Here is a 19,532-nt window from a genome sequence, read left to right on the forward strand (position 1 = left end):
ATAAAATCAGGTTCAATCAGTTACCTAATACATGGTAACAAGGACGGTTACCAGACAACTCGCCCCAAAGCCAACTCGCCCCAGGACAAGTCGCCCCGAAAATCTGGACAAGTCGCCCCAAATATATTGGACAACTCGCCCCAATCGAAAGACAACTCGCCCCAAATAAAAGACAACTCGCCCCAAATTAAATGACAGCGTGCAACGAAATATTTTGTCTTTGTGAAAAAAATGTATTAAATAACCTTTTTGACTTTAAAAGGAATGCTGAATACACAAAACGAATAATACATGGGGAAAAAAATAAATATAGAAATGTGTTATATTCATAATTTTATTCATAATTTATAACAATTACAGACTCACGATACTAACATTTGTTTTTATTGAAAACATACAAAGCATAAAACACAGATTTATTAATGAAAAGACAATTCAAAATATTATCAAACATTTCCATGTATTAACTCATTTTAAAAATATTTTTAAAACACAGTTTGTAATGAGCCTTGATGAATAATATCAAACATTTCAAACATCTGTAATAATTAACACAAACTTTCACAAAATATTATCAAACATTTCCAACATCTTTAATACTTTTAAAACATTACAAACACAGGTTGTAATGAGCCATGATGAATATTATCAAACATTTCAAACATCCGTAATAATTAAACACAAACTTTCACACAGAAACAAGCTTTTAAACACAATGGTTGAAACATTTCTAACAATCAGAAGAAAAAACAACAACAAATGAGCAATAATTATTTCAATTCAATCTAGCAACTTTCAGCAGGCATTTGGTTCGTAAATGATGAATATTATCAAACATTTAAAAAATATAATAATGGGGCGGCCATAGGAGAATAAACGTCCCCATTCAGAAATGTCGCGTCAGCACTATCAGGTTCTACTAACTAAAGGAGAAACATTTGTGTGTTCAAACAACATAAACAGAAAGATTGAGTAATCTTTGTGATACAATATCAACAAAAATAATTGAAATTCAGAAAACGGAAAGCATTTGTTATGAGCGAATACCTGTGTTAAATCTGGGTCAACATGTGATACCCTTTCGTCCTCAGGCACACTATGAATAGTGGGAATGCTTCTGCAACATTCTGCACATAGAAAGTGAATTTCTCTTTCGCCTCTTGTTGCTGCTTTGTATTCTGCCAGGGATATACCTATGATTTAATAACAAATTCATAGTATGAACATTCAACGACAATATGGGATGAATATTTTATAACAATTATACACATGTGTAAACGTATCTTTAAATGACACATTTTTATTTATATGTTATACATGTTATTAGAGTTAAGCAGTCAAAAGTATATTTTAAAATGCCAATATGGGTGTAAGACTCGCGTTTCTGACTTGTATGTTTACATCTCGGGTACACCATATGTATGACACCTACTGTTTGATGTTATCTATTACAGTAATTGATAGAAAACACTTATTGATTAACACGTCTGTAATTCTCAATTAAAGGTAAAGTGTGGCAATCGTTATTGTTGTAGACAACATCGGCTCATGTTTGTATCTCGGATACGCCCTATTTATGACACATATTGATTTATGTTATAATTTACACTAATTGACAATAATTGGTAATAAACACTACCGGGGTTAATAGAAGATCTATCAATATACAAAGATTCGTGCCAAATCTGAAATTTATACTTTATTAGAACATTTTAATACAGAAAAAGATTTATTGTATTCGACAATCAAATTGTGTGTCTGTCTGTCTTAACGATTTTTTTTATTATTCCGTTATCAGTTTAAAAATGATGGTATTAAGATGTTACTAAACAGTAAATACCCAACGCGCGGTCCAGCGCAGATTAATGCATCTGTCCGCTCGATAAATAATGTTATACACTAGGTATTCTGTGCATTTATAAACGCGTAAAATTCCTAGCAATACAGGTAAAGTCATTATTTTATGTGGATATCACAGTACAGTTAATAAATTTCTATATCTTCTAATCACAGCATACCAAATTTTATAATTCCGAAGTAATCTTATTTACTGAAATATGATCTACGGTAGCGGTAGCTAGAATGGTATTATAATGGGGTACTATTAAGTTCGCAGTAATATGTTCTTTAAATAGAGATAGTTTAATTAGAGGCGATAATAAAGTGTGAAGGTGGATATTAAGAAATAAGATCCATATTCGCATGACACTGGCAGTATACACGCATTTTCAATAAGAAGAGGCCAACATAGAGTACGATATTTACAATAACTCAATCAATTATGAAAACAATATTAATACATCACCCAAATAACGCAAAGATAACGGTCCAGTGACTTCTGACATTTATCTGAAAGGTTTTATGATCGTTATCAGGTCGTAAAACACATCTGTTATGTGTCACCGGATTAACGGACATTGGTTGATTACCCGATAATATGCAAGTATCCAACAATTTAGATGCATTATTTATGGGGAAACAAAAGCTGCCTGACCTAAAAAATGTAAGACACAACAAATAATTATATTATAAGTTTACTTACCAGAATCACAGCCTATGTGTTGCCATCGCTCGCAGGCATCGCAAGAAACAGCACGTTGCCTCTGCCCAACTGTCTTTCCACAATGTATACAATTTGCCACTTCTGCCATTGCAGAAACACAAACACAAAACTAACTAACACTAGAAAATTATTGTATCCGACAATAAGCACATATATGTTTGAACACATGGCAGATGCACTGAAACCCACACAACTATATAGCAATCGTATTCCAAGTCACAAATAGTATTGTCCGACACAAACAAAACACACACTTTGGGCTCATTCAGATACCCTCTTTATATATAGTCAGCCCTTATAATTACTTTGCAAACAGCATTGTTGTCTGGTTAAGCGTGTTACCTTATTTATTCTTTAATCACGCCAAACTGTCATACCGTTTGTCTTATTATTAAATCTTTGACCAGACAATGAAAGCATGCCGGCTTAATTAATTTTCGTCAATTCACACGTTTTCAAAACATAACTAACACAAAGACATTCCATTATTCTTTAATTAAACCAAACTATCATACAAAATGTCTCATTAAACAATCTTTGAACAGAAAATGAAAGCATGCCGTCAAAATAAACGTTTAACATTTCACACGTTTCAAAACAAGACGACCTAAATGGGGCTTATTTTAATAAACACAATCATAAAAAAGCTAATAACAATTTATTACTAAAAGCAATCCGGTATGTAAACAATTATTGAATTACAAAGTTTTACAATATGAAATGAAAAAAAAACATCATACAACTACATTTCCTAAAAACAATAATCACGAATATTAATACATTAAACTTAACAAATTTTATATGAACAAAATTTCTATAATACTATATATAAGAAACAAAATTGGGGCGAGTTGTCTTTCGATTGGGGTGAGTTGTCCAACATATTTGGGGCGACTTGTCCAGATTTTCGGGGCGACTTGTCCTGGGGCGAGTTGGCTTTGGGGCGAGTTGTCTGGCTCCCAACAAGGACAATACCTGTTATCATCATCATCAATTTACCTGTCATTTGTGAAGAAATACTCCAAACAAAAACTTTTGCACCAAAAACATTATCAAACCCAAAGCCGAAGATTTGAATTGAAATTCAATCTATCTTATGGAGGTTCCGGAGATAGTCGGTTGATAAGATTGTTTGATAAGACTCGAGACCTATCTAGGATTTCGGAGATAATGTATAGGTAGCGTATTTTCCAATTCAGATTCAGAATACTCAGGTTGTTCCATTGCAAAAACTTGCACATTTAAATGAACTGCTGATGTGTTTGAAACTTTGGATTAATATCAATATAATGTTAGCCCCCAATATTATGTAAGTTGTTTTTAATTTGCACATTAGTGATATATATATATGTATGTTTTGTATTTATTTATATCAGAAAATAGTTAATGTTGCAAATATTATCAAGGATAATTACAGGTATTGTGTTTTTTAACAATGCATTCGGTTGATAGACAAACGTGAGACAAAATTGTTTTAAATGAAAAAAGGCTTTACCAGGAAGAACTCTGAGCTGTGCGTATGTACTTGTAAAAGCTGATAGCATTCAAGAAAAACAACCTGGTAAAGTACCTAGCCTATATAGGACTTAAGGTAGCGCACCCCTGATGATTCCCGCGATTCATTTTACGATCATTGCCGATCTTCAATGATCAGTTATTTCCGAGAGATGACTTTTTTTCTTCAAACTTTGAATTTGATATATGTTTATGTAATTTCTTTATAATACAGTTTTTGCACAATTAAAATTGACTTTATATAAAATATTTATACCAAATAACATCTGAAAAATACAATTTTGCGATTTCTTCAAAGATCGCAGAGCCTTTTGCCCTTTTTAACTGTTTATTTATTTATGTCTAATTTGAGCTTTAGCTAATGTGAAGTTGTCGTGGTCGAGTGGTTAAGGCGATAGACTAGAAATATTTTGGGATCTTCCCGCACAGGTTCGAATCCTGCCGGCATCGCATACTTTTTGCGGCGTATTTTAATTATTTTCTAACAAAATTTGATCAAATATAGCATATAAGCTATGTTTATTATGTTAAATATGTTGCAATTTTTATGCATATTCTTCAATTTTAAAATTCAAACAACGTTATGGCTAAATTGGGTGATTTACTGCTGAAAATACGAATCATGCATGTTGCATTTTTATTTTATTTAAAAAAGTAAAAGGTAAATCTCTCTATTTCTTGGTATTTTTGCTGTATATAGTGTATCTATAAAAACAAGTTCTAAATATTACTTAAATTATACTATTTTGAATTTTATGACACTTTGTTTTTAACCAACCCAATTTTTACTGGGCTGAAATCACTTACATTTCATGGCGCTCTTCTATGGATAAAAATTTGTAAAAAATAAATGTCTGTAAAAGAATACTTATTTCATCTTGTTTAAACTTTAAACACCTTTACTGTATCTGTACACACCAACTGCATGCCCATATTTGGAAATTTAAATGAATTATGGAACTTTTATATACCCCAGGGGTGAAAATAAACTGGATAAATGCCGAGCGTGGGGGTGGTTTTGAAAAAATCGGTATATTTTTTTTAAAAAGCATGGAAAGCCTACTTACAAATTTGCATGTAGTACAGTGAAATGATGCTGATTAAGAAAATAATTAATTAGATTATATTTGGATATGTGCCCATTAGGGGTGCGCTACCTTAAGTTGCAAAACAAGTCAGGCCCAGTTCTATCCCTTCTTGTTTACAGTAAACATGAACACAAAAAATGATGTACATTGCCATATTCTATAAAAAACACATCTTGATTAACTGGAAGACATATTTCAGTTAATTGACACTTTTTTTCTTTCTTTCTCTATCTGTGTGCAGGGAAAGCATCGCTGTTAACTAAAAAATCACTAACACGTTTTAAAATTCAACATTGAGTGGTTGTTATAACCTAAAAATTTATATTCACACATGGCCTTTAAAAAATTCTTAAGTTGTAGTTGTCATTAATCTAGTGTTTTCATGTTTTTCCCCATATTCGAAAGCTCATTTCCCCCAAGCCTCATAAAACTCCTGTCACTATTTATTATTTCCACGCTATCAAGCTTTTCATGGCTTAACCCATAGAGTCTCAGATTTGTAATGCATTTGTAGTAACAAATCTGACACTCTATGGGTTAAGCTATGAATAGCTTGATAGCGTGGAAATTATAAATACTTAGTTTTAAATTTTACTTTGTTGTTAATACCTTTTAGCTTAGGAAAGTGTGACTTTTTTTAAAACAAAACATTTATCAAACAGCAATCAAATTTTTTTTAGCTTGACTTGTTAATATCTGTGTCAGAGTCTGCTTTGCTCAATTTTCTGGTTCAGTTTTTTTTTAAGCTTATAACATATTACATTTTCAAAAAAGCTATATATTAGGTATCCATTTGTAACTTTCAATACTTATAAAAGAGTAATCCATTTGAACTCTAGGTACATGTAAAAAGAAGTGAGATATGAATTCATAGCTGTGTCAGATATCTTCATCCAATATTAAACATATCTGTGTATAAATCATGGTTTAATAATTTAGCAATTTCAATTAACTACACATTTTTTTATCATAATGTTTTTTTGACTGATAGGGCCAGTCAAGGATGCTGTTGACCAATTTGGTTACATTGAGTGCTTTAATTGTGCTCATTATATCCACCTGTGAAGCCAAGCAACCGCACATTCTTTTAGTTGTTGCTGATGACTACGGTTTCCATGACATTGGTTACCATGGTTCCGAGATTCGAACCCCAAACTTGGATAACTTGGCTCATGGTGGAGTAAGACTAGAGAACTACTATGTGCAGCCAATATGCACACCAACCAGGAGTCAGCTTCTATCTGGGAGGTACCAGGTTGGTTTTAAAATTTACTCTTGGACAGACCAATGATAAACAAATATAAGGTGCCAAAAAAGATTTTTACATTGATACCTGTGAATCCATAAATTTGTACTTCATATAAACATTCCAATACATATACCACAAGTTATTTTTATTTTTATTGTGTCGTGTACATGGGACTTATTTAAATAGGAGATTAGTTTGTTTCACATTAATGTAGGAAATTGTAACATCTTTCTTTAAAATTATCTTTGAAACTTAATAAGTCTACAGCATAGTAAGGGAGTCTTTACTTAAAATGGTCCAACGTCTGATATAAATTAGAAATATTCAAACAACTGTGATACATGTTCAAAGTCTTGTAGAATCAACATTAAACATTTGACAAGAAAAAGCACCAAAAATAAAATTATTTTTTTCCAGTAAATAAATATTATTTCAAACTTCACATAAATGTCTGTGTGATGTCTAAATCCTCAGATTCATACGGGACTTCAGCATGGAATAATATGGCCTCCCCAGCGCAATGGCCTTCCCCTGGACAGCCCAACAATTGCTGATAAACTCCGAGAGGCTGGGTACGCTACTCACGCTGTTGGAAAGTGGCACATCGGCTTCTACACCAAAGATTACTTGCCAACCAGTCGTGGATTTGACAGCTATTTTGGTAGGTGGCATCACAAGTAAGGCCTTTTGCCAAAAATCTGAAATTTTCTTAGACTAAAAAAGTGAAGAGTTTAAATTTACATATTGCAGAGAGACAGTCAGATTTGCTGTTGTTTTGTTATATATTTGTTTTTAACGTTATGTTAAATCTAAAATTGTAATAGGCGTATTAGAGACATTACATAGCACATTTTTGAAAATTTAAGAGTCAAATTGGTAGGATGAGAAAACATGGCCAATATGCAGTCTTTTAAAAATTGCCACAACAATTATTATAGGTCCTGTTGTCTGATTGTTTTATTTTCAAAAATAATATTATGTTTTCAACAATATTTATCTAATGAAGACTTTTATAAAGGTATGTTTATTTCTAAATACTCAATACATAAAAATATATGCAGTTTACATGGGACACTTTGGTGGGAAAATTAGCAGGCAAAGTGAAATCTTTATGGTTAAAAGTGAACAGAAAGTACAGCTTAATGCATGCACTCTATTGATGTCAGCACAGTAATGTAATACAGTTTTCACTGAGGTGCTTGCGCTTCAAATGCTGGAAGATCTTATGCGTATCAGACAAGTATTTTTTAGCATTGATCATTAAAATCCATTGATATATCATTTATACTTAATAAATAAGTGCTTGAAAAAGGTAATATGAATTGTTTGACTCAGTTACTACATTTTAAAGAAATAGGGTTAATAATATGCAATTTTTATGCATGCGTGACCATAGTAAATTCTTGTTTTGTTTACCAATACATTATTTATCTTCATGAAAACATTTGCACAAGATGTTTTTTTATTATCAGTTTTCTTTTTCATTGCAAGGTTATCTGACCGGCAGTGAAGATTACTACACCCACTACCGCTGTTACGGGAAAATGTGTGGCACAGATCTGAGGAACAACACCGATCCAGCTGACCAGTACAAGGGGTTCTACTCCACACATTTGTTTGCCAACCGAGTCATTGATATCATCAGTAAACACGAAGATGATAAGGTAGAGCAGCCTCCTTGCAAAACTTGGCTTAATGCATGTGCTTAAAGTGTCATCCCAGATTAGCATGTGCTGTCCGAACAATCAGGGCTAATCAGGGACGACACTTTCTGCATATGCTGGATTTCCAGATTAGCCTGTGTAGACTAAACAGGAAACAAACATGAAATAATCTCAGTATTCCCTGAAGACTGCTCTGGTAAATAATTAGCGTAATGGCTTTTCCAAACTCTATATAGTGTGATACAACGTAATTAAAGTATTATTTTTACCCTGTATCACACCTTGGTGGCTCAGTAAGCACCAATGTTATCTTATATAGCACCGTTTTTTCCTGAAATGAAATACATGATGCGCCGTTTTTATATTGTGCCATGACATGTTCTAAGTAAGTTGCTAATTATCTCCACGCTGTTGATCTGACCCCTGGGTCAAAAGTAATGGGTAAATAAATGGGTAAAATGGGTAAAAACCCCAACATTTTACTAACAACATGTGACGCACATGATTATAACTTTTGGGGGTTGGGTTGGGGCCCACAATTTTGTGTTAACTTCTTCATTTATTCACCAATTGACTTCAAATTAATACTGAACATCTCTTATGACAACACGGTGTATCTCGACAATCCATGTCCACATTACCTACCCTTGGGCCATTGATAAATGTAAAGGCAGCTTGGTTCTAGTCCTCTTCCAAATTTATAGAGAGGTCCATGGGTACTACTTCTCTGTACCCCCAACTTTTTTTTCATACGTAAAAGTTTTTGTACCCAATTTTTAGCTCTACGTTTTGGAGAAAACCGGAAGTATTGTCATAGCCAGCTTGTGGTGATGTCCGCCGTCCGACGTCCTCTGTCCGTGTCGTGCTAAAACCTTAACATTGTGTTAAGGTTTTGAACATTGGCTCTAAAATCAAATTCATATTGCTTCCATCTACAACTTTGAAACTTCATATGTAGATGCACCTTGATAAGTTCTACATGCCTCACCTATTTTTGGGTCACTAGGTCAAAGGTCAAGGTCACTCTGACCTTAAAAAATAAAATTCTGACAAGCTTTCATTTATTCAAACTGCACCCGTAGCCGAGCATGGCACCCGTTATGCGGTGCTCTTGTTTTTATGCCCCCAGAACATAGGTTCTGGGGGCATATTAAAATTGCACTGTCCGTTAGTTAGTCATGCAGTTAGTGAGTCAGTTAGTTAGTCTTTCCGTCTGGATAAGTTTCCGCTCAATAAGTCAAGCAAGATCTTCACCAAACTTCATGAAAATGTGTAAGTTAATAACATCTAGGTCGAGTTCGATAATCGGAAAAATTGACTTAGTCACCCTTGAGTGACGGCCCTTGAATTATCGTAAAATTTGTTTTTTCTTGTTTCCACTCAATAACTCGAACAATTGTCATCAGATCTTCACCAAACTTCATGAAAATGTGTAAGGCAATAACAACTAAGTCAAGTTCGATAATTGGCCAAAATGACCCAGATACTGCTGAGTTACATCTCTTGAATCATCGTAAAAAAATTTTTTTCTTGCTTCCGCTCAATAAATCAAGCAAATTTCATAGGATCTTCACCAAACTTCATGAAAATGTGTAAGACAATAACATCTAGGACAAGTTCAATAATCCGCCAAATTGACCCAGGCACTGCTGAGTTACAGCCCTTGAATCATCGAAAAATTGTGTTTTTTCACGTTTCCACTCAATAACTCGAGCAAATGTCATAAGATCTTCACCACACTTCATGAAAATGTGTAAGGTCATGAGATCTAGGTCATATTTGATAATCAGCCAAATTGACCAAGACACTCCTGCGTTACAGCCCTTGAATCATCGAAAAATTGATTTTTTTTCCTCATTTTCGCTCAATAACTCCAGCAATTGTCATCGGATCTTCACCAAACTTCATAAAAATGTGTAAGGCAATAAAATCTAGGTTAATTGTGATAATCAGCCAAATTTACCCAGGCACTTTTGAGTTACGGACCAGGGCCCTCACACTACTTTGGGGGAAGGGGTCCGCAGCCCTTAGGAGGGGGAATTTTCGCGGCGTTTCCCTTTTTTGGGGATTTTTTTACTTACTCTCTCATTATTTCATTTGTACATGTTTGCACTATATTCATTGCATTTTTCATAATTTATTATGTTTGAAAAGATTAAATTGAAATAGAATTGAGATATTATAATCATGAGACACATCTTTCTATTAAAAAAAAAAAAAAAAAAAATTTTTTTTTTTTTTTTTTTTTTTAGGGGGAATTTTTCCCCCCAAAAGGGGAAAAAAGTATACTTTTCAGGTGGGGGACTGCCGCCGAAATTCGGTGGCAGATTTGATAGATTGAGGGCCCTGCGGCCCTTGAATCATCAAAAATTGTGTTTCCGCTCGAAAAATGCTCATAACTTCTATTTTGCTTCAGATGTAACCTTTATCTGTATGTATATGGACAAGGCTTTTCCATACGCACACAAATTTTGACCCCTTTGACCTTAACCTTGAACTTAAGGTCCGCTTTTAGGTTTCAAAATCTGCGTTTAGGTTCGGAAAAAGCGTTTTTCGGGGGCATATATCTTCCGATTTTTTTTGTATCCCAATTTTTTTTAATCCCCAACTTTTTTCGTACCCACATTTTTTTCTTACCCAAATTTTTTTTTGTACCCTTTTTTTTCGTACCCAATTTTTTTTTTGTACCCACATTTTTTTCTTACCCAATTTTTTTGTTTAAGCAAATTCTTTTTTGTACCCAAATATTTTGTACCCACATTTTTTTTGTACCCAACTGTTTTTTTCGGACCCAGCTTTTTTTCGTACCCAATTTTTTTTTCATACCCAAATTTTTTTTGTACTCAAATTTTGTTTCGTACCCAAATTTTGTTTTTGGCACAATTTTTTGGTACCCAAAATTTTCGTTCCCAATTTTTTTTTCGCACCCAAAATTTTCTTACCCACATACACAATTGTGGTGATGTAGATAGACTTAAATTGATGCTTTTATATCCATCCTCTTCAAAAGCATTGTCATACCAGTACTGTCAGTACTTTGATTCTTATTTATCATTGATTATTCCCATGATGTGGTTATCTCCGCTGTCTGTGCGTTCATCTGTTCGTCCTGGCCACTATCTCCTCCTACACTATTAGCACTAGAACCATGAAACTTAAACACATGGTAGCTATAGGTATATGTGCGACAATGCATTTGGAATTTTGATCTGACCCCTTTGTCAAAAGTTATTGGGGTTGGGATGGGGACGGGTCAGAGATTTTTACTCATTTTTATGCCCCTGGCATATAGCACTTGAACTGTCCGTCAGTCAGTCTGTGCGTCCGTCCGAAAACTTTAACATTGGCCATAACTTTTGCAATATTTAAGATAGCAACTTGATATTTGACATGCATGTGTATCTCATGGAGCTGCACATTTTGAGTGGTGAAAAGTCAAGGTCAAGGTCATCCTTCAAGGTCAAAGTTATTTTTTTAAATTCAAATCAGTGCAGTAGAGGGCATTGTGTTTCTGACAAACACATCTCTTGTTTTACTAAACTTCTTCATTTCTACACCGATTCACTTCTAATTGATACTGAACTTCTCTTATGACAATACGGTCAATCTCAACTATGCATGGCCCCATTACCAACCCTGGGATGCCCGGCCCACATAGATCACGCCAACCCAAAATTTTGCTATACCATAACTTCTTCATTTATTCACCAATTGAATTCAAATTAATACTCAACATCTCTTATGACAACACGGTCTATCTTGACCATCCATGTCCACATTACCCACCGCGGGGTCCCACCAACATAGGCCTTGCCCACCCAATATTGCCTTTTAATATAACATCTATGTGGCGTGGGGTTACGCGTTTTTTTTTTAAGTTTAGTTTATTGATAACATTAATCATCGGTCATTAATTTTTTTTCTCTTGACTTTAAATGTTTCCAAGAGAAAAAATCACACAAATCTATGATTTTATTACATTGCAATACTCTTTATCGCAAATTATCTCTAAAGCAGCGTGTAACATTGTTAAACTTTCATAACTCATAATCAATGAACTAGTTATGTTTTTATCATTTTGTGAGCGATTTTGTTTTCTTCAGCCCTTGTTCATCTACGTTCCATTCCAAGCTGTGCATTCCCCACTGCAAGTCCCAGAAATTTATGAGGAGCAGTATTGGTTTATCAATGACAGGGACCGTAGAACATATGCAGGTAATGTGTGCTATGGGATGAACCAGGGTACAGGTTCCACAAACTTTTTCACCTTAAGTGAAACTCGAAATATTTAAATTTAAAATCCTTATTTAATTAATATATTTAAGGTATATCTAAAAAGTAATAAAATACAATTTTAGTATATAGAAGTACTTTGAAACCATCATTATTTGTCAGACACTAATTTTTGTGGATTTTCGTTGGTCTGCTTAAACATGAAATCACATGTTCATACCATGTTGATGCACAAAGTCTTATATCAGACATTGCCGAAATTCCATGAATTTAAGATAAAACAATTACTAGATTTCATGAATCCATGAAATTTAATTTCTACAAAATTAACTGTAACCACAATAAATGATCTGTTGATATACAAACATGATTTAAAGAAAGCACTAAGCATATACTGGTTAAGAAGTGATACAATTTATGCAAACAACCATAAGGAAATCAATGATATTAATAGTGTTTCGGATTTTTCTAGAATGCTATCTCAGTTTAAAAAATTCTGCCTGTCATATAACTTTGGCACTAAAAGGTGTAAGCAGCTTTGAATTTGTCTTGCAACCAAAAAATTGTAAACAGTATTCATACTGACAAGTTCCATACAACGTCATGTTTAAAATCTGGTTACTAGCTAGATAGAAATAAACCAGCGCCAACTCAACAAAGCATTACAGAATTTTATTGACAATAATGGCATATGACCAATATACAATGTAATGTATATTCATACATGTGTACTTTCTGTTAGAAATGCTCTCATGCATAGGTGAAGCAGTCTAAAACATATGGGGCACCGTTTTCCTTTTTTCCTTTTTTTATATCAATTATTGAAATTATTGATCAAAATTATATTTTTATATAAAAAGATTAATTTGTATGTAAAACAATTGATTTTCTCTTATCAAGAAGTCAATTGTTGATATCAGGTAATTGATTATGCCCTTCTTCGAAGAAGAGGGGGTATATTGTTTTGCTCATGTCGGTAGGTTGGTCCGTCTGTCCGTCCACCAGATGGTTTCCGGATGATAACTCAAGAACGCTTACTCCTGGGATCATGAAACTTCATAGGTACATTGATTATGACTGGCAGATGACCCCTTATTGATTTTCAGGTCACTAGGTCAAAGGTCAAGGTCACAGTGACTCAATTGTAAAATGGTTTCCGGATGATAACTCAAGAATGCTTAGGCCTAAGATCATGAAACTTCATATGTACATTGATCATGACTGGCAGATGACCCCTATTGATTTTCAGCTCACTAGGTCAAAGGTCAAGGTCACAGCGACTCGAAACAGTAAAATGGTTTCCTGATGATAACTCAAGAATGCTTACGCCTGGGATCATGAAACTTCATAGGTACATTGATCATGACTGGCAGATGACCCCTATTGATTTTCAGATCACTAGGTCAAAGGTCAAGGTCACAGTGATTTATTAATTGTGTTTGTCCAAAACTTTAACATTGGTTAAAGTTTTGCAATATCTTAAATGGTTTCCGGATGAATACTCAAGAATGCTTACGCCTAGGATCATGAAACTTCATAGGTACATTGATCATGACTTGCAGATGACCCCTATTGATTTTCAGGTCACTTTGTCAAAGGTCAAGGTCACAGTGACTCGAAACAGATAAATGGTTTCCTGATGATAACTCAAGAATAATAAGGCCTAGGATCATGAAACGTCATAGGTACATTGATAATGACTGGCAGATGACCCCTATTGATTTTCAGGTCACTCGGTTAAAAGTCCAAGTGACAAAAAAACGTATTCACACAATGGCTGCCACTACAACTGACAGCCCATATGGGGGGCATGCATGTTTTACAAACAGACCTTGTTTTTTTTATATCAGAAGATTTAATTCTTAATATTAAATCATGTTTGTGTATCAGAAAATCCTTCTTTCTTGTTGATAATAGGAGATCACATTACTGATATCATTATTAAAGTATTGATGTCAAAAAATCAAATTCTCAGAACTTCTCACACTATTTAAAGTTTTTTTCCACAGAGTTTGACATGTATTGAAGTTTGTTATTAAAAACAAGAATGAAATTAAAGAAAGAAAAAAAGTAACCCTCAACTGGGCTCGAACCACTGACCCCTGGACTAAAAGTCTATCGCTTATACCACTTGGCCATCCATGCTCATACAATGAATGAGGTATTTTATACTTTATCTAAGCAATCCTGGTAGTATCACAAAATATAACAACAACAACATAACTCTTCAAATTATTCAATCGTTTCTCGTTGCAACGCTTTATAATTTTCATGTTTTTAAATATAATGGATATTTTAGAGCATGGTTAATGTTCAGCATTAATGTTTCCTCACAAATATCATAACTACAACAAAAATTTGCATCTCTAAAACATTTTTAGCTCATCTACTTTTTGAAAAAAAAAAAAGAGCTATTGTCATCACCTTGTCGGCGTCTGCGTCGGCGTCCGGTTAAGTTTTGCTTTTAGGTCCACTTTTCTCAGAAAGTATCAATGCTATTGCATTCAAACTTGGTACACTTACTTACTATCATGAGGGGACTGGGCAGGCAAAGTTAGATAACTCTGGCATGCATTTTGACAGAATTATGTGCCCTTTTTATACTTAGAAAATAGAAATTTTTTGTTAAGTTTTGTGTTTAGGTCCATTTTATTCCTTAAGTATCAAAGCTATTGCTTTCATACTTGCAACACTTACTAACTATCATAAGGGGACTGTGCAGGCAAAGTAATGTAACTCTGACTGGCATTTTGACAGAATTATGTGCCCTTTTTATACTTAGAAAATTGAAATTTGGTTAAGTTTTGTGTTTAGGTCCACTTTATTCCTACAGTATCAAAGCTATTGCTTTCATACTTGCAACACTTATTAACTATCATGAGGGGACTGTGCAGGCAAAGTTATGTAACTCTGACTGGCATTTGGACGGAATTATGGGCCCTTTATACTAAGAAAATTGAAAATTTGGTTAAGTTTTGTGTTTTGGTCCACTTTACCCCTAAAGTATCATAGATATTGCTTTCATACTTGGAACACTCGCAATCTCTCATAAGGGTACAGTAAAAGGACAAGTTGCATAACTCTGGTTGTCATTTTTACGAAATTATTGCCCTTTTTTGACTTAGTAACTTTGAATATATGGTTAAAGTTTGTGTTTCGATCCACTTTACTTCTAAAGTATTAAGGCTATTGCTTTCAAACTTCAAATACTTTCACGCTATTATGAGGTTACTGTACCTGGCAAGTTGAATTTTACCTTGACCTTTGAATGACCTTGACTCTCAAGGTCAAATTATTAAATTTTGCTAAAATTACCATAACTTCTTTATTTATGATTAGATTTGATTGATACTTTGACAAAACTACTCTTACCTGACATACCACAATATACTCCACCCAAACCATCCCCCCTTGCCCTCCCCCCCCCCCCCCTCTGAATCCCCCCCCCTAAATTTTTTTAAAAATCATCTCACAAATGACCACCACACCCTCACACTATACCCCCCCCGACCCCACCCCCCTAATTTTTTTTTTTTTGAAACGGTTAAAAAACACAAATATTTATTTATATTATTTTATGTTTGAAATACCGTCCAACCATCGCACCCAAGAATCCCCCCTAACCCCACCCTCCCTCCCCCCCCCCCCAAATCCCCCCCTATTTTTTTTTTTTTTTAAGATCATCTCACAAATGACCACCACACCCTCACACTATACCCCGCCCCCCCACCCCACCCCAATTTAATTTTTTTGAAACGGTTAAAAAACACAAATATTTATTTTTATTATTTTATGTTTGAAATACCGTCCAACCATCGCACCGAAGAATCCCCCCCCCCATCCCACCCCCCCTCCCCCCCCAAATCCCCCCCCTAATTTTTAAATTTTTTTTTTTTTAAATCATCTCACAAATGACCACCACACCCTCACACTATACCCCGCCCCCCACCCCACCCCCCCCCATTTTTTTTTTAAACGGTTAAAAAACACAAATATTTATTTTTATTATTTTATGTTTGAAATACCGTCCACCCCCTACCCCCTCCCCCCGATTTTATTTTTTTTTTTGCATTTTTTTTCCACATTTTTGGAAGATAATGTAATAAATGTCCACACCCCCACACTTTACACCCCTCTTCACTCCACCCCTCCCTCCTTTGTGATTGAAAATGAAAGTCCCTTCACCTTTAAAAAGAAAATAGATGAGCGGTCTGCACCCGCAAGGCGGTGCTCTTGTTTTTTAAATTTTTGTCAACCAAAATGTGAAAAGGCACCTTTAATATAGAGAAATCAAATTATTAGTATAAATTCTTGATATCAAGAAAATGAATTATTGATAAAAAAGATTTAATTACTTGATTTCAAGAAAATGAATTATTGATAAAAAGATTTAATTACTTGATATAAAGAAATATTTGATTTTTGGTCAGAATATAGATTGTTCAGAAATAGCTACATATTCCTGATAATCAAAGACTCAAATAGCATATCATTTAAATGCAACAAGATACATCTTGAATTATTTGTTCAATACTTTAAGCCTGTGGAACTTAGGTTATTAAGAATTCTTATTATTTTAAAATGCCACCTGTTCCTGTTCAGATGTTATTATTTGTTATGAAATTTTAATGAGTCGACAACAATAAACTGATTTATTGAACACACTTCAACAGACAATTTTCTTGGGAACATGTTGCTTTAAGCATGAAACTCCTCATTGAATTCTGTTTTTTGTTATCAAAATATAAACAGTATTTCTTGATATCAAAAAAAAATTTCTTAATAAAAATATATTTCTTCATTTTTAGCTCGACTATTATATATGAAATATATATTAATAAAGCTATCCTACTCACCCCGGCGTCGGCGTGAGCGTGAGCTTGCAAATGTTAAAGTTTGCGTTCCACCTCAAATTTTTTCATATGTCCCATGATATATTGCTTTTATATTTTGCATACTTCTTTACCAACATGACCCCAGCCTATAAACAAGAACAGACAACTGTATCAAGCATTTTGTAAGAATTATGGCCCTTTTTTCACTTAGAATATGCATATTATTGATAAATCTATGTTAAAGTTTGCGTACCACCTCAAATATTTTCAATGTTCCTTGACATATTGCTTTTATTTGTTGCAAACTTCTTAACCAACATGACCCCAATCTATAAGCAAGAGCAGACAACTGTATCAAGCATTTTGTAAGAATTATGGCCCTGTTTCCATTTAGAATATGCATATTATTGATAAATCTATGTTAAAGTTTGCGTACCACCTCAAATATTGTCAATGTCCCGTGACATGTTGCTTTCATATTTTGCAAACTTCTTTACCAACATGACCCCAATCTATAAACAAGAGCAGACAACTGTATCAAGCATTTTGTAAGAATTATGGCCCTTTTATGTCTTAGGAACTAAATATTTTGTTAAATTTTGTGTTTAGATCCACTTGATTTCTAAAGTATCAAAGCTATTGCTTTCAAACTTCAAATATTTTCTTACTATGATGAGGGTACTGTACCTGGCAAGTTCAATTTGACCTTGACCTTTGAATGACCTTGACTCTCAAGGTCAAAAGAATAAATTTTAGTTAAATTGCCATAACTTCTTTATTTATTATCAGATTTTATTAATACTTTGACAAAACAACACTTACCTGAATACCACAATGGATTTCACTCAAACAATACCCCTCGCCCCAACTCAGAATCCCTCCTCCCCAAAACAAAAACAATTTTTTTTTTTTCATTTTTTTATTGAAAGATCGTATAATAAATGACCACACCCCACATTATACCCCTATCACCTCCCCCCCTACCCAACCCCAAAAAGAATATTTTTTTCTTTGAAACATGGTTAAAAAAAACAAAAACAAATATTTATTTACTTTATTTTGATAAAGTTTATTTATTATGCCCCCCTTCAAAGAAGAGGGGGTATATTGCTTTGCTCATGTCGGTCGGTCGGTCGGTCGGTGGGTCCGTCCGTCCGTCTGTCCACCAGGTGGTTTCCGGATGATAACTCAAGAACGCTTGGGGCTAGGATCATGAAACTTCATAGGTACATTGATCATGACTCGCAGATGACCCCTATTGATTTTAAGGTCACTAGGTCAAAGGTCAAGGTCACAGGTGAAGGTCACAGTTACTGGAAATAGGCATTTTAAAGATTTAGCATGGTTCAAACAAGGGAAACAACTACGGTTTATGCATGTTCTTTTTATTACAGATTTGCCTCCCTTTAATTCATTCAAAATCTCATTTTACAGCAGAGATTCCAAATCTGACCTGTAAATGAGCCCCATATTTACTGCCAGTGCTAGGTTACCTTTTCCCATTTGATCATTCTTAAGTATTGGTATTGTAATGCTGCTACTGCTGCTGCTACTGCTATTGCTACTTCTACTACTACTACTACTACTACTACTACTACTACTACTACTACTACTTCTACTACTTCTACTACTACTACTACTACTACTACTACTACTACTACTACTACTACTTCTACTTCTACTACTACTACTACTACTACTACTACTACTACTACTACTACTACTACTACTACTACTACTTCTACTACTATTACTAGTACTACTTCTTCTTCTACAACTACTACTACTACTACTACTACTACTACTACTACTACTACTACTACTACTACTACTACTACTACTACTACTTACTACTGCTACTACTACTTCTACTACTACTATTACTAGTACTACTCCTACTACTACTACTACTACTACTACTACTACTACTACTACTACTACTTCTACTACTACTACTACTACTACTACTACTACAACTACTACTACTACTACTTCTACCACTACTACTACTGCTACTACTACTACTTCTACTACTTCTACTACTACTACTCCTACTACTACTACTACTACTACTACTACTACTACTACTACAACTACTACTTCTACTACTACCAGGGGCGAAGCTAGCATTTTTTTTAACTTTAGGCCCGGATACGATACATAAAAACGGGGTGCTCGGGGGTCCTCCACCTGAACATTTCGAAATCATATAACGCCTGCGGTGAGATTTAAAGCAAATGTAGACAAATAATAAGATAAGAAAATATAAGACTTTGGCCTGTTTTTCTTTGATCTTTTACTGTTTTATCTCACTGTCAGAGAAATAAAATGTTGTTTTTGTTCGGCATCAAGGGACCGAACCGACCCGGATTCAGTCAATAGATC

General features: G+C 34.2%; 1 protein-coding gene across 1 annotated transcript in view; it reads left to right on the top strand.

Moving 5' to 3' along the window:
* The window catches only part of LOC127861587 (arylsulfatase B-like), a 36,220-nt gene that overhangs the window by 367 nt on the left and 16,321 nt on the right, over positions 1 to 19,532 (top strand). Inside the window, exons 2-5 of the mRNA XM_052400196.1 lie at positions 6,158 to 6,421; positions 6,890 to 7,076; positions 7,907 to 8,079; positions 12,183 to 12,294. Of these exons, the coding sequence (XP_052256156.1) occupies positions 6,158 to 6,421; positions 6,890 to 7,076; positions 7,907 to 8,079; positions 12,183 to 12,294 (736 nt within the window). The remainder of the gene's footprint in view (positions 1 to 6,157; positions 6,422 to 6,889; positions 7,077 to 7,906; positions 8,080 to 12,182; positions 12,295 to 19,532) is intronic.

The sequence above is a fragment of the Dreissena polymorpha genome, chromosome 16 (assembly GCF_020536995.1).
Source record: "Dreissena polymorpha isolate Duluth1 chromosome 16, UMN_Dpol_1.0, whole genome shotgun sequence".
NCBI lineage: Eukaryota > Metazoa > Mollusca > Bivalvia > Myida > Dreissenidae > Dreissena > Dreissena polymorpha.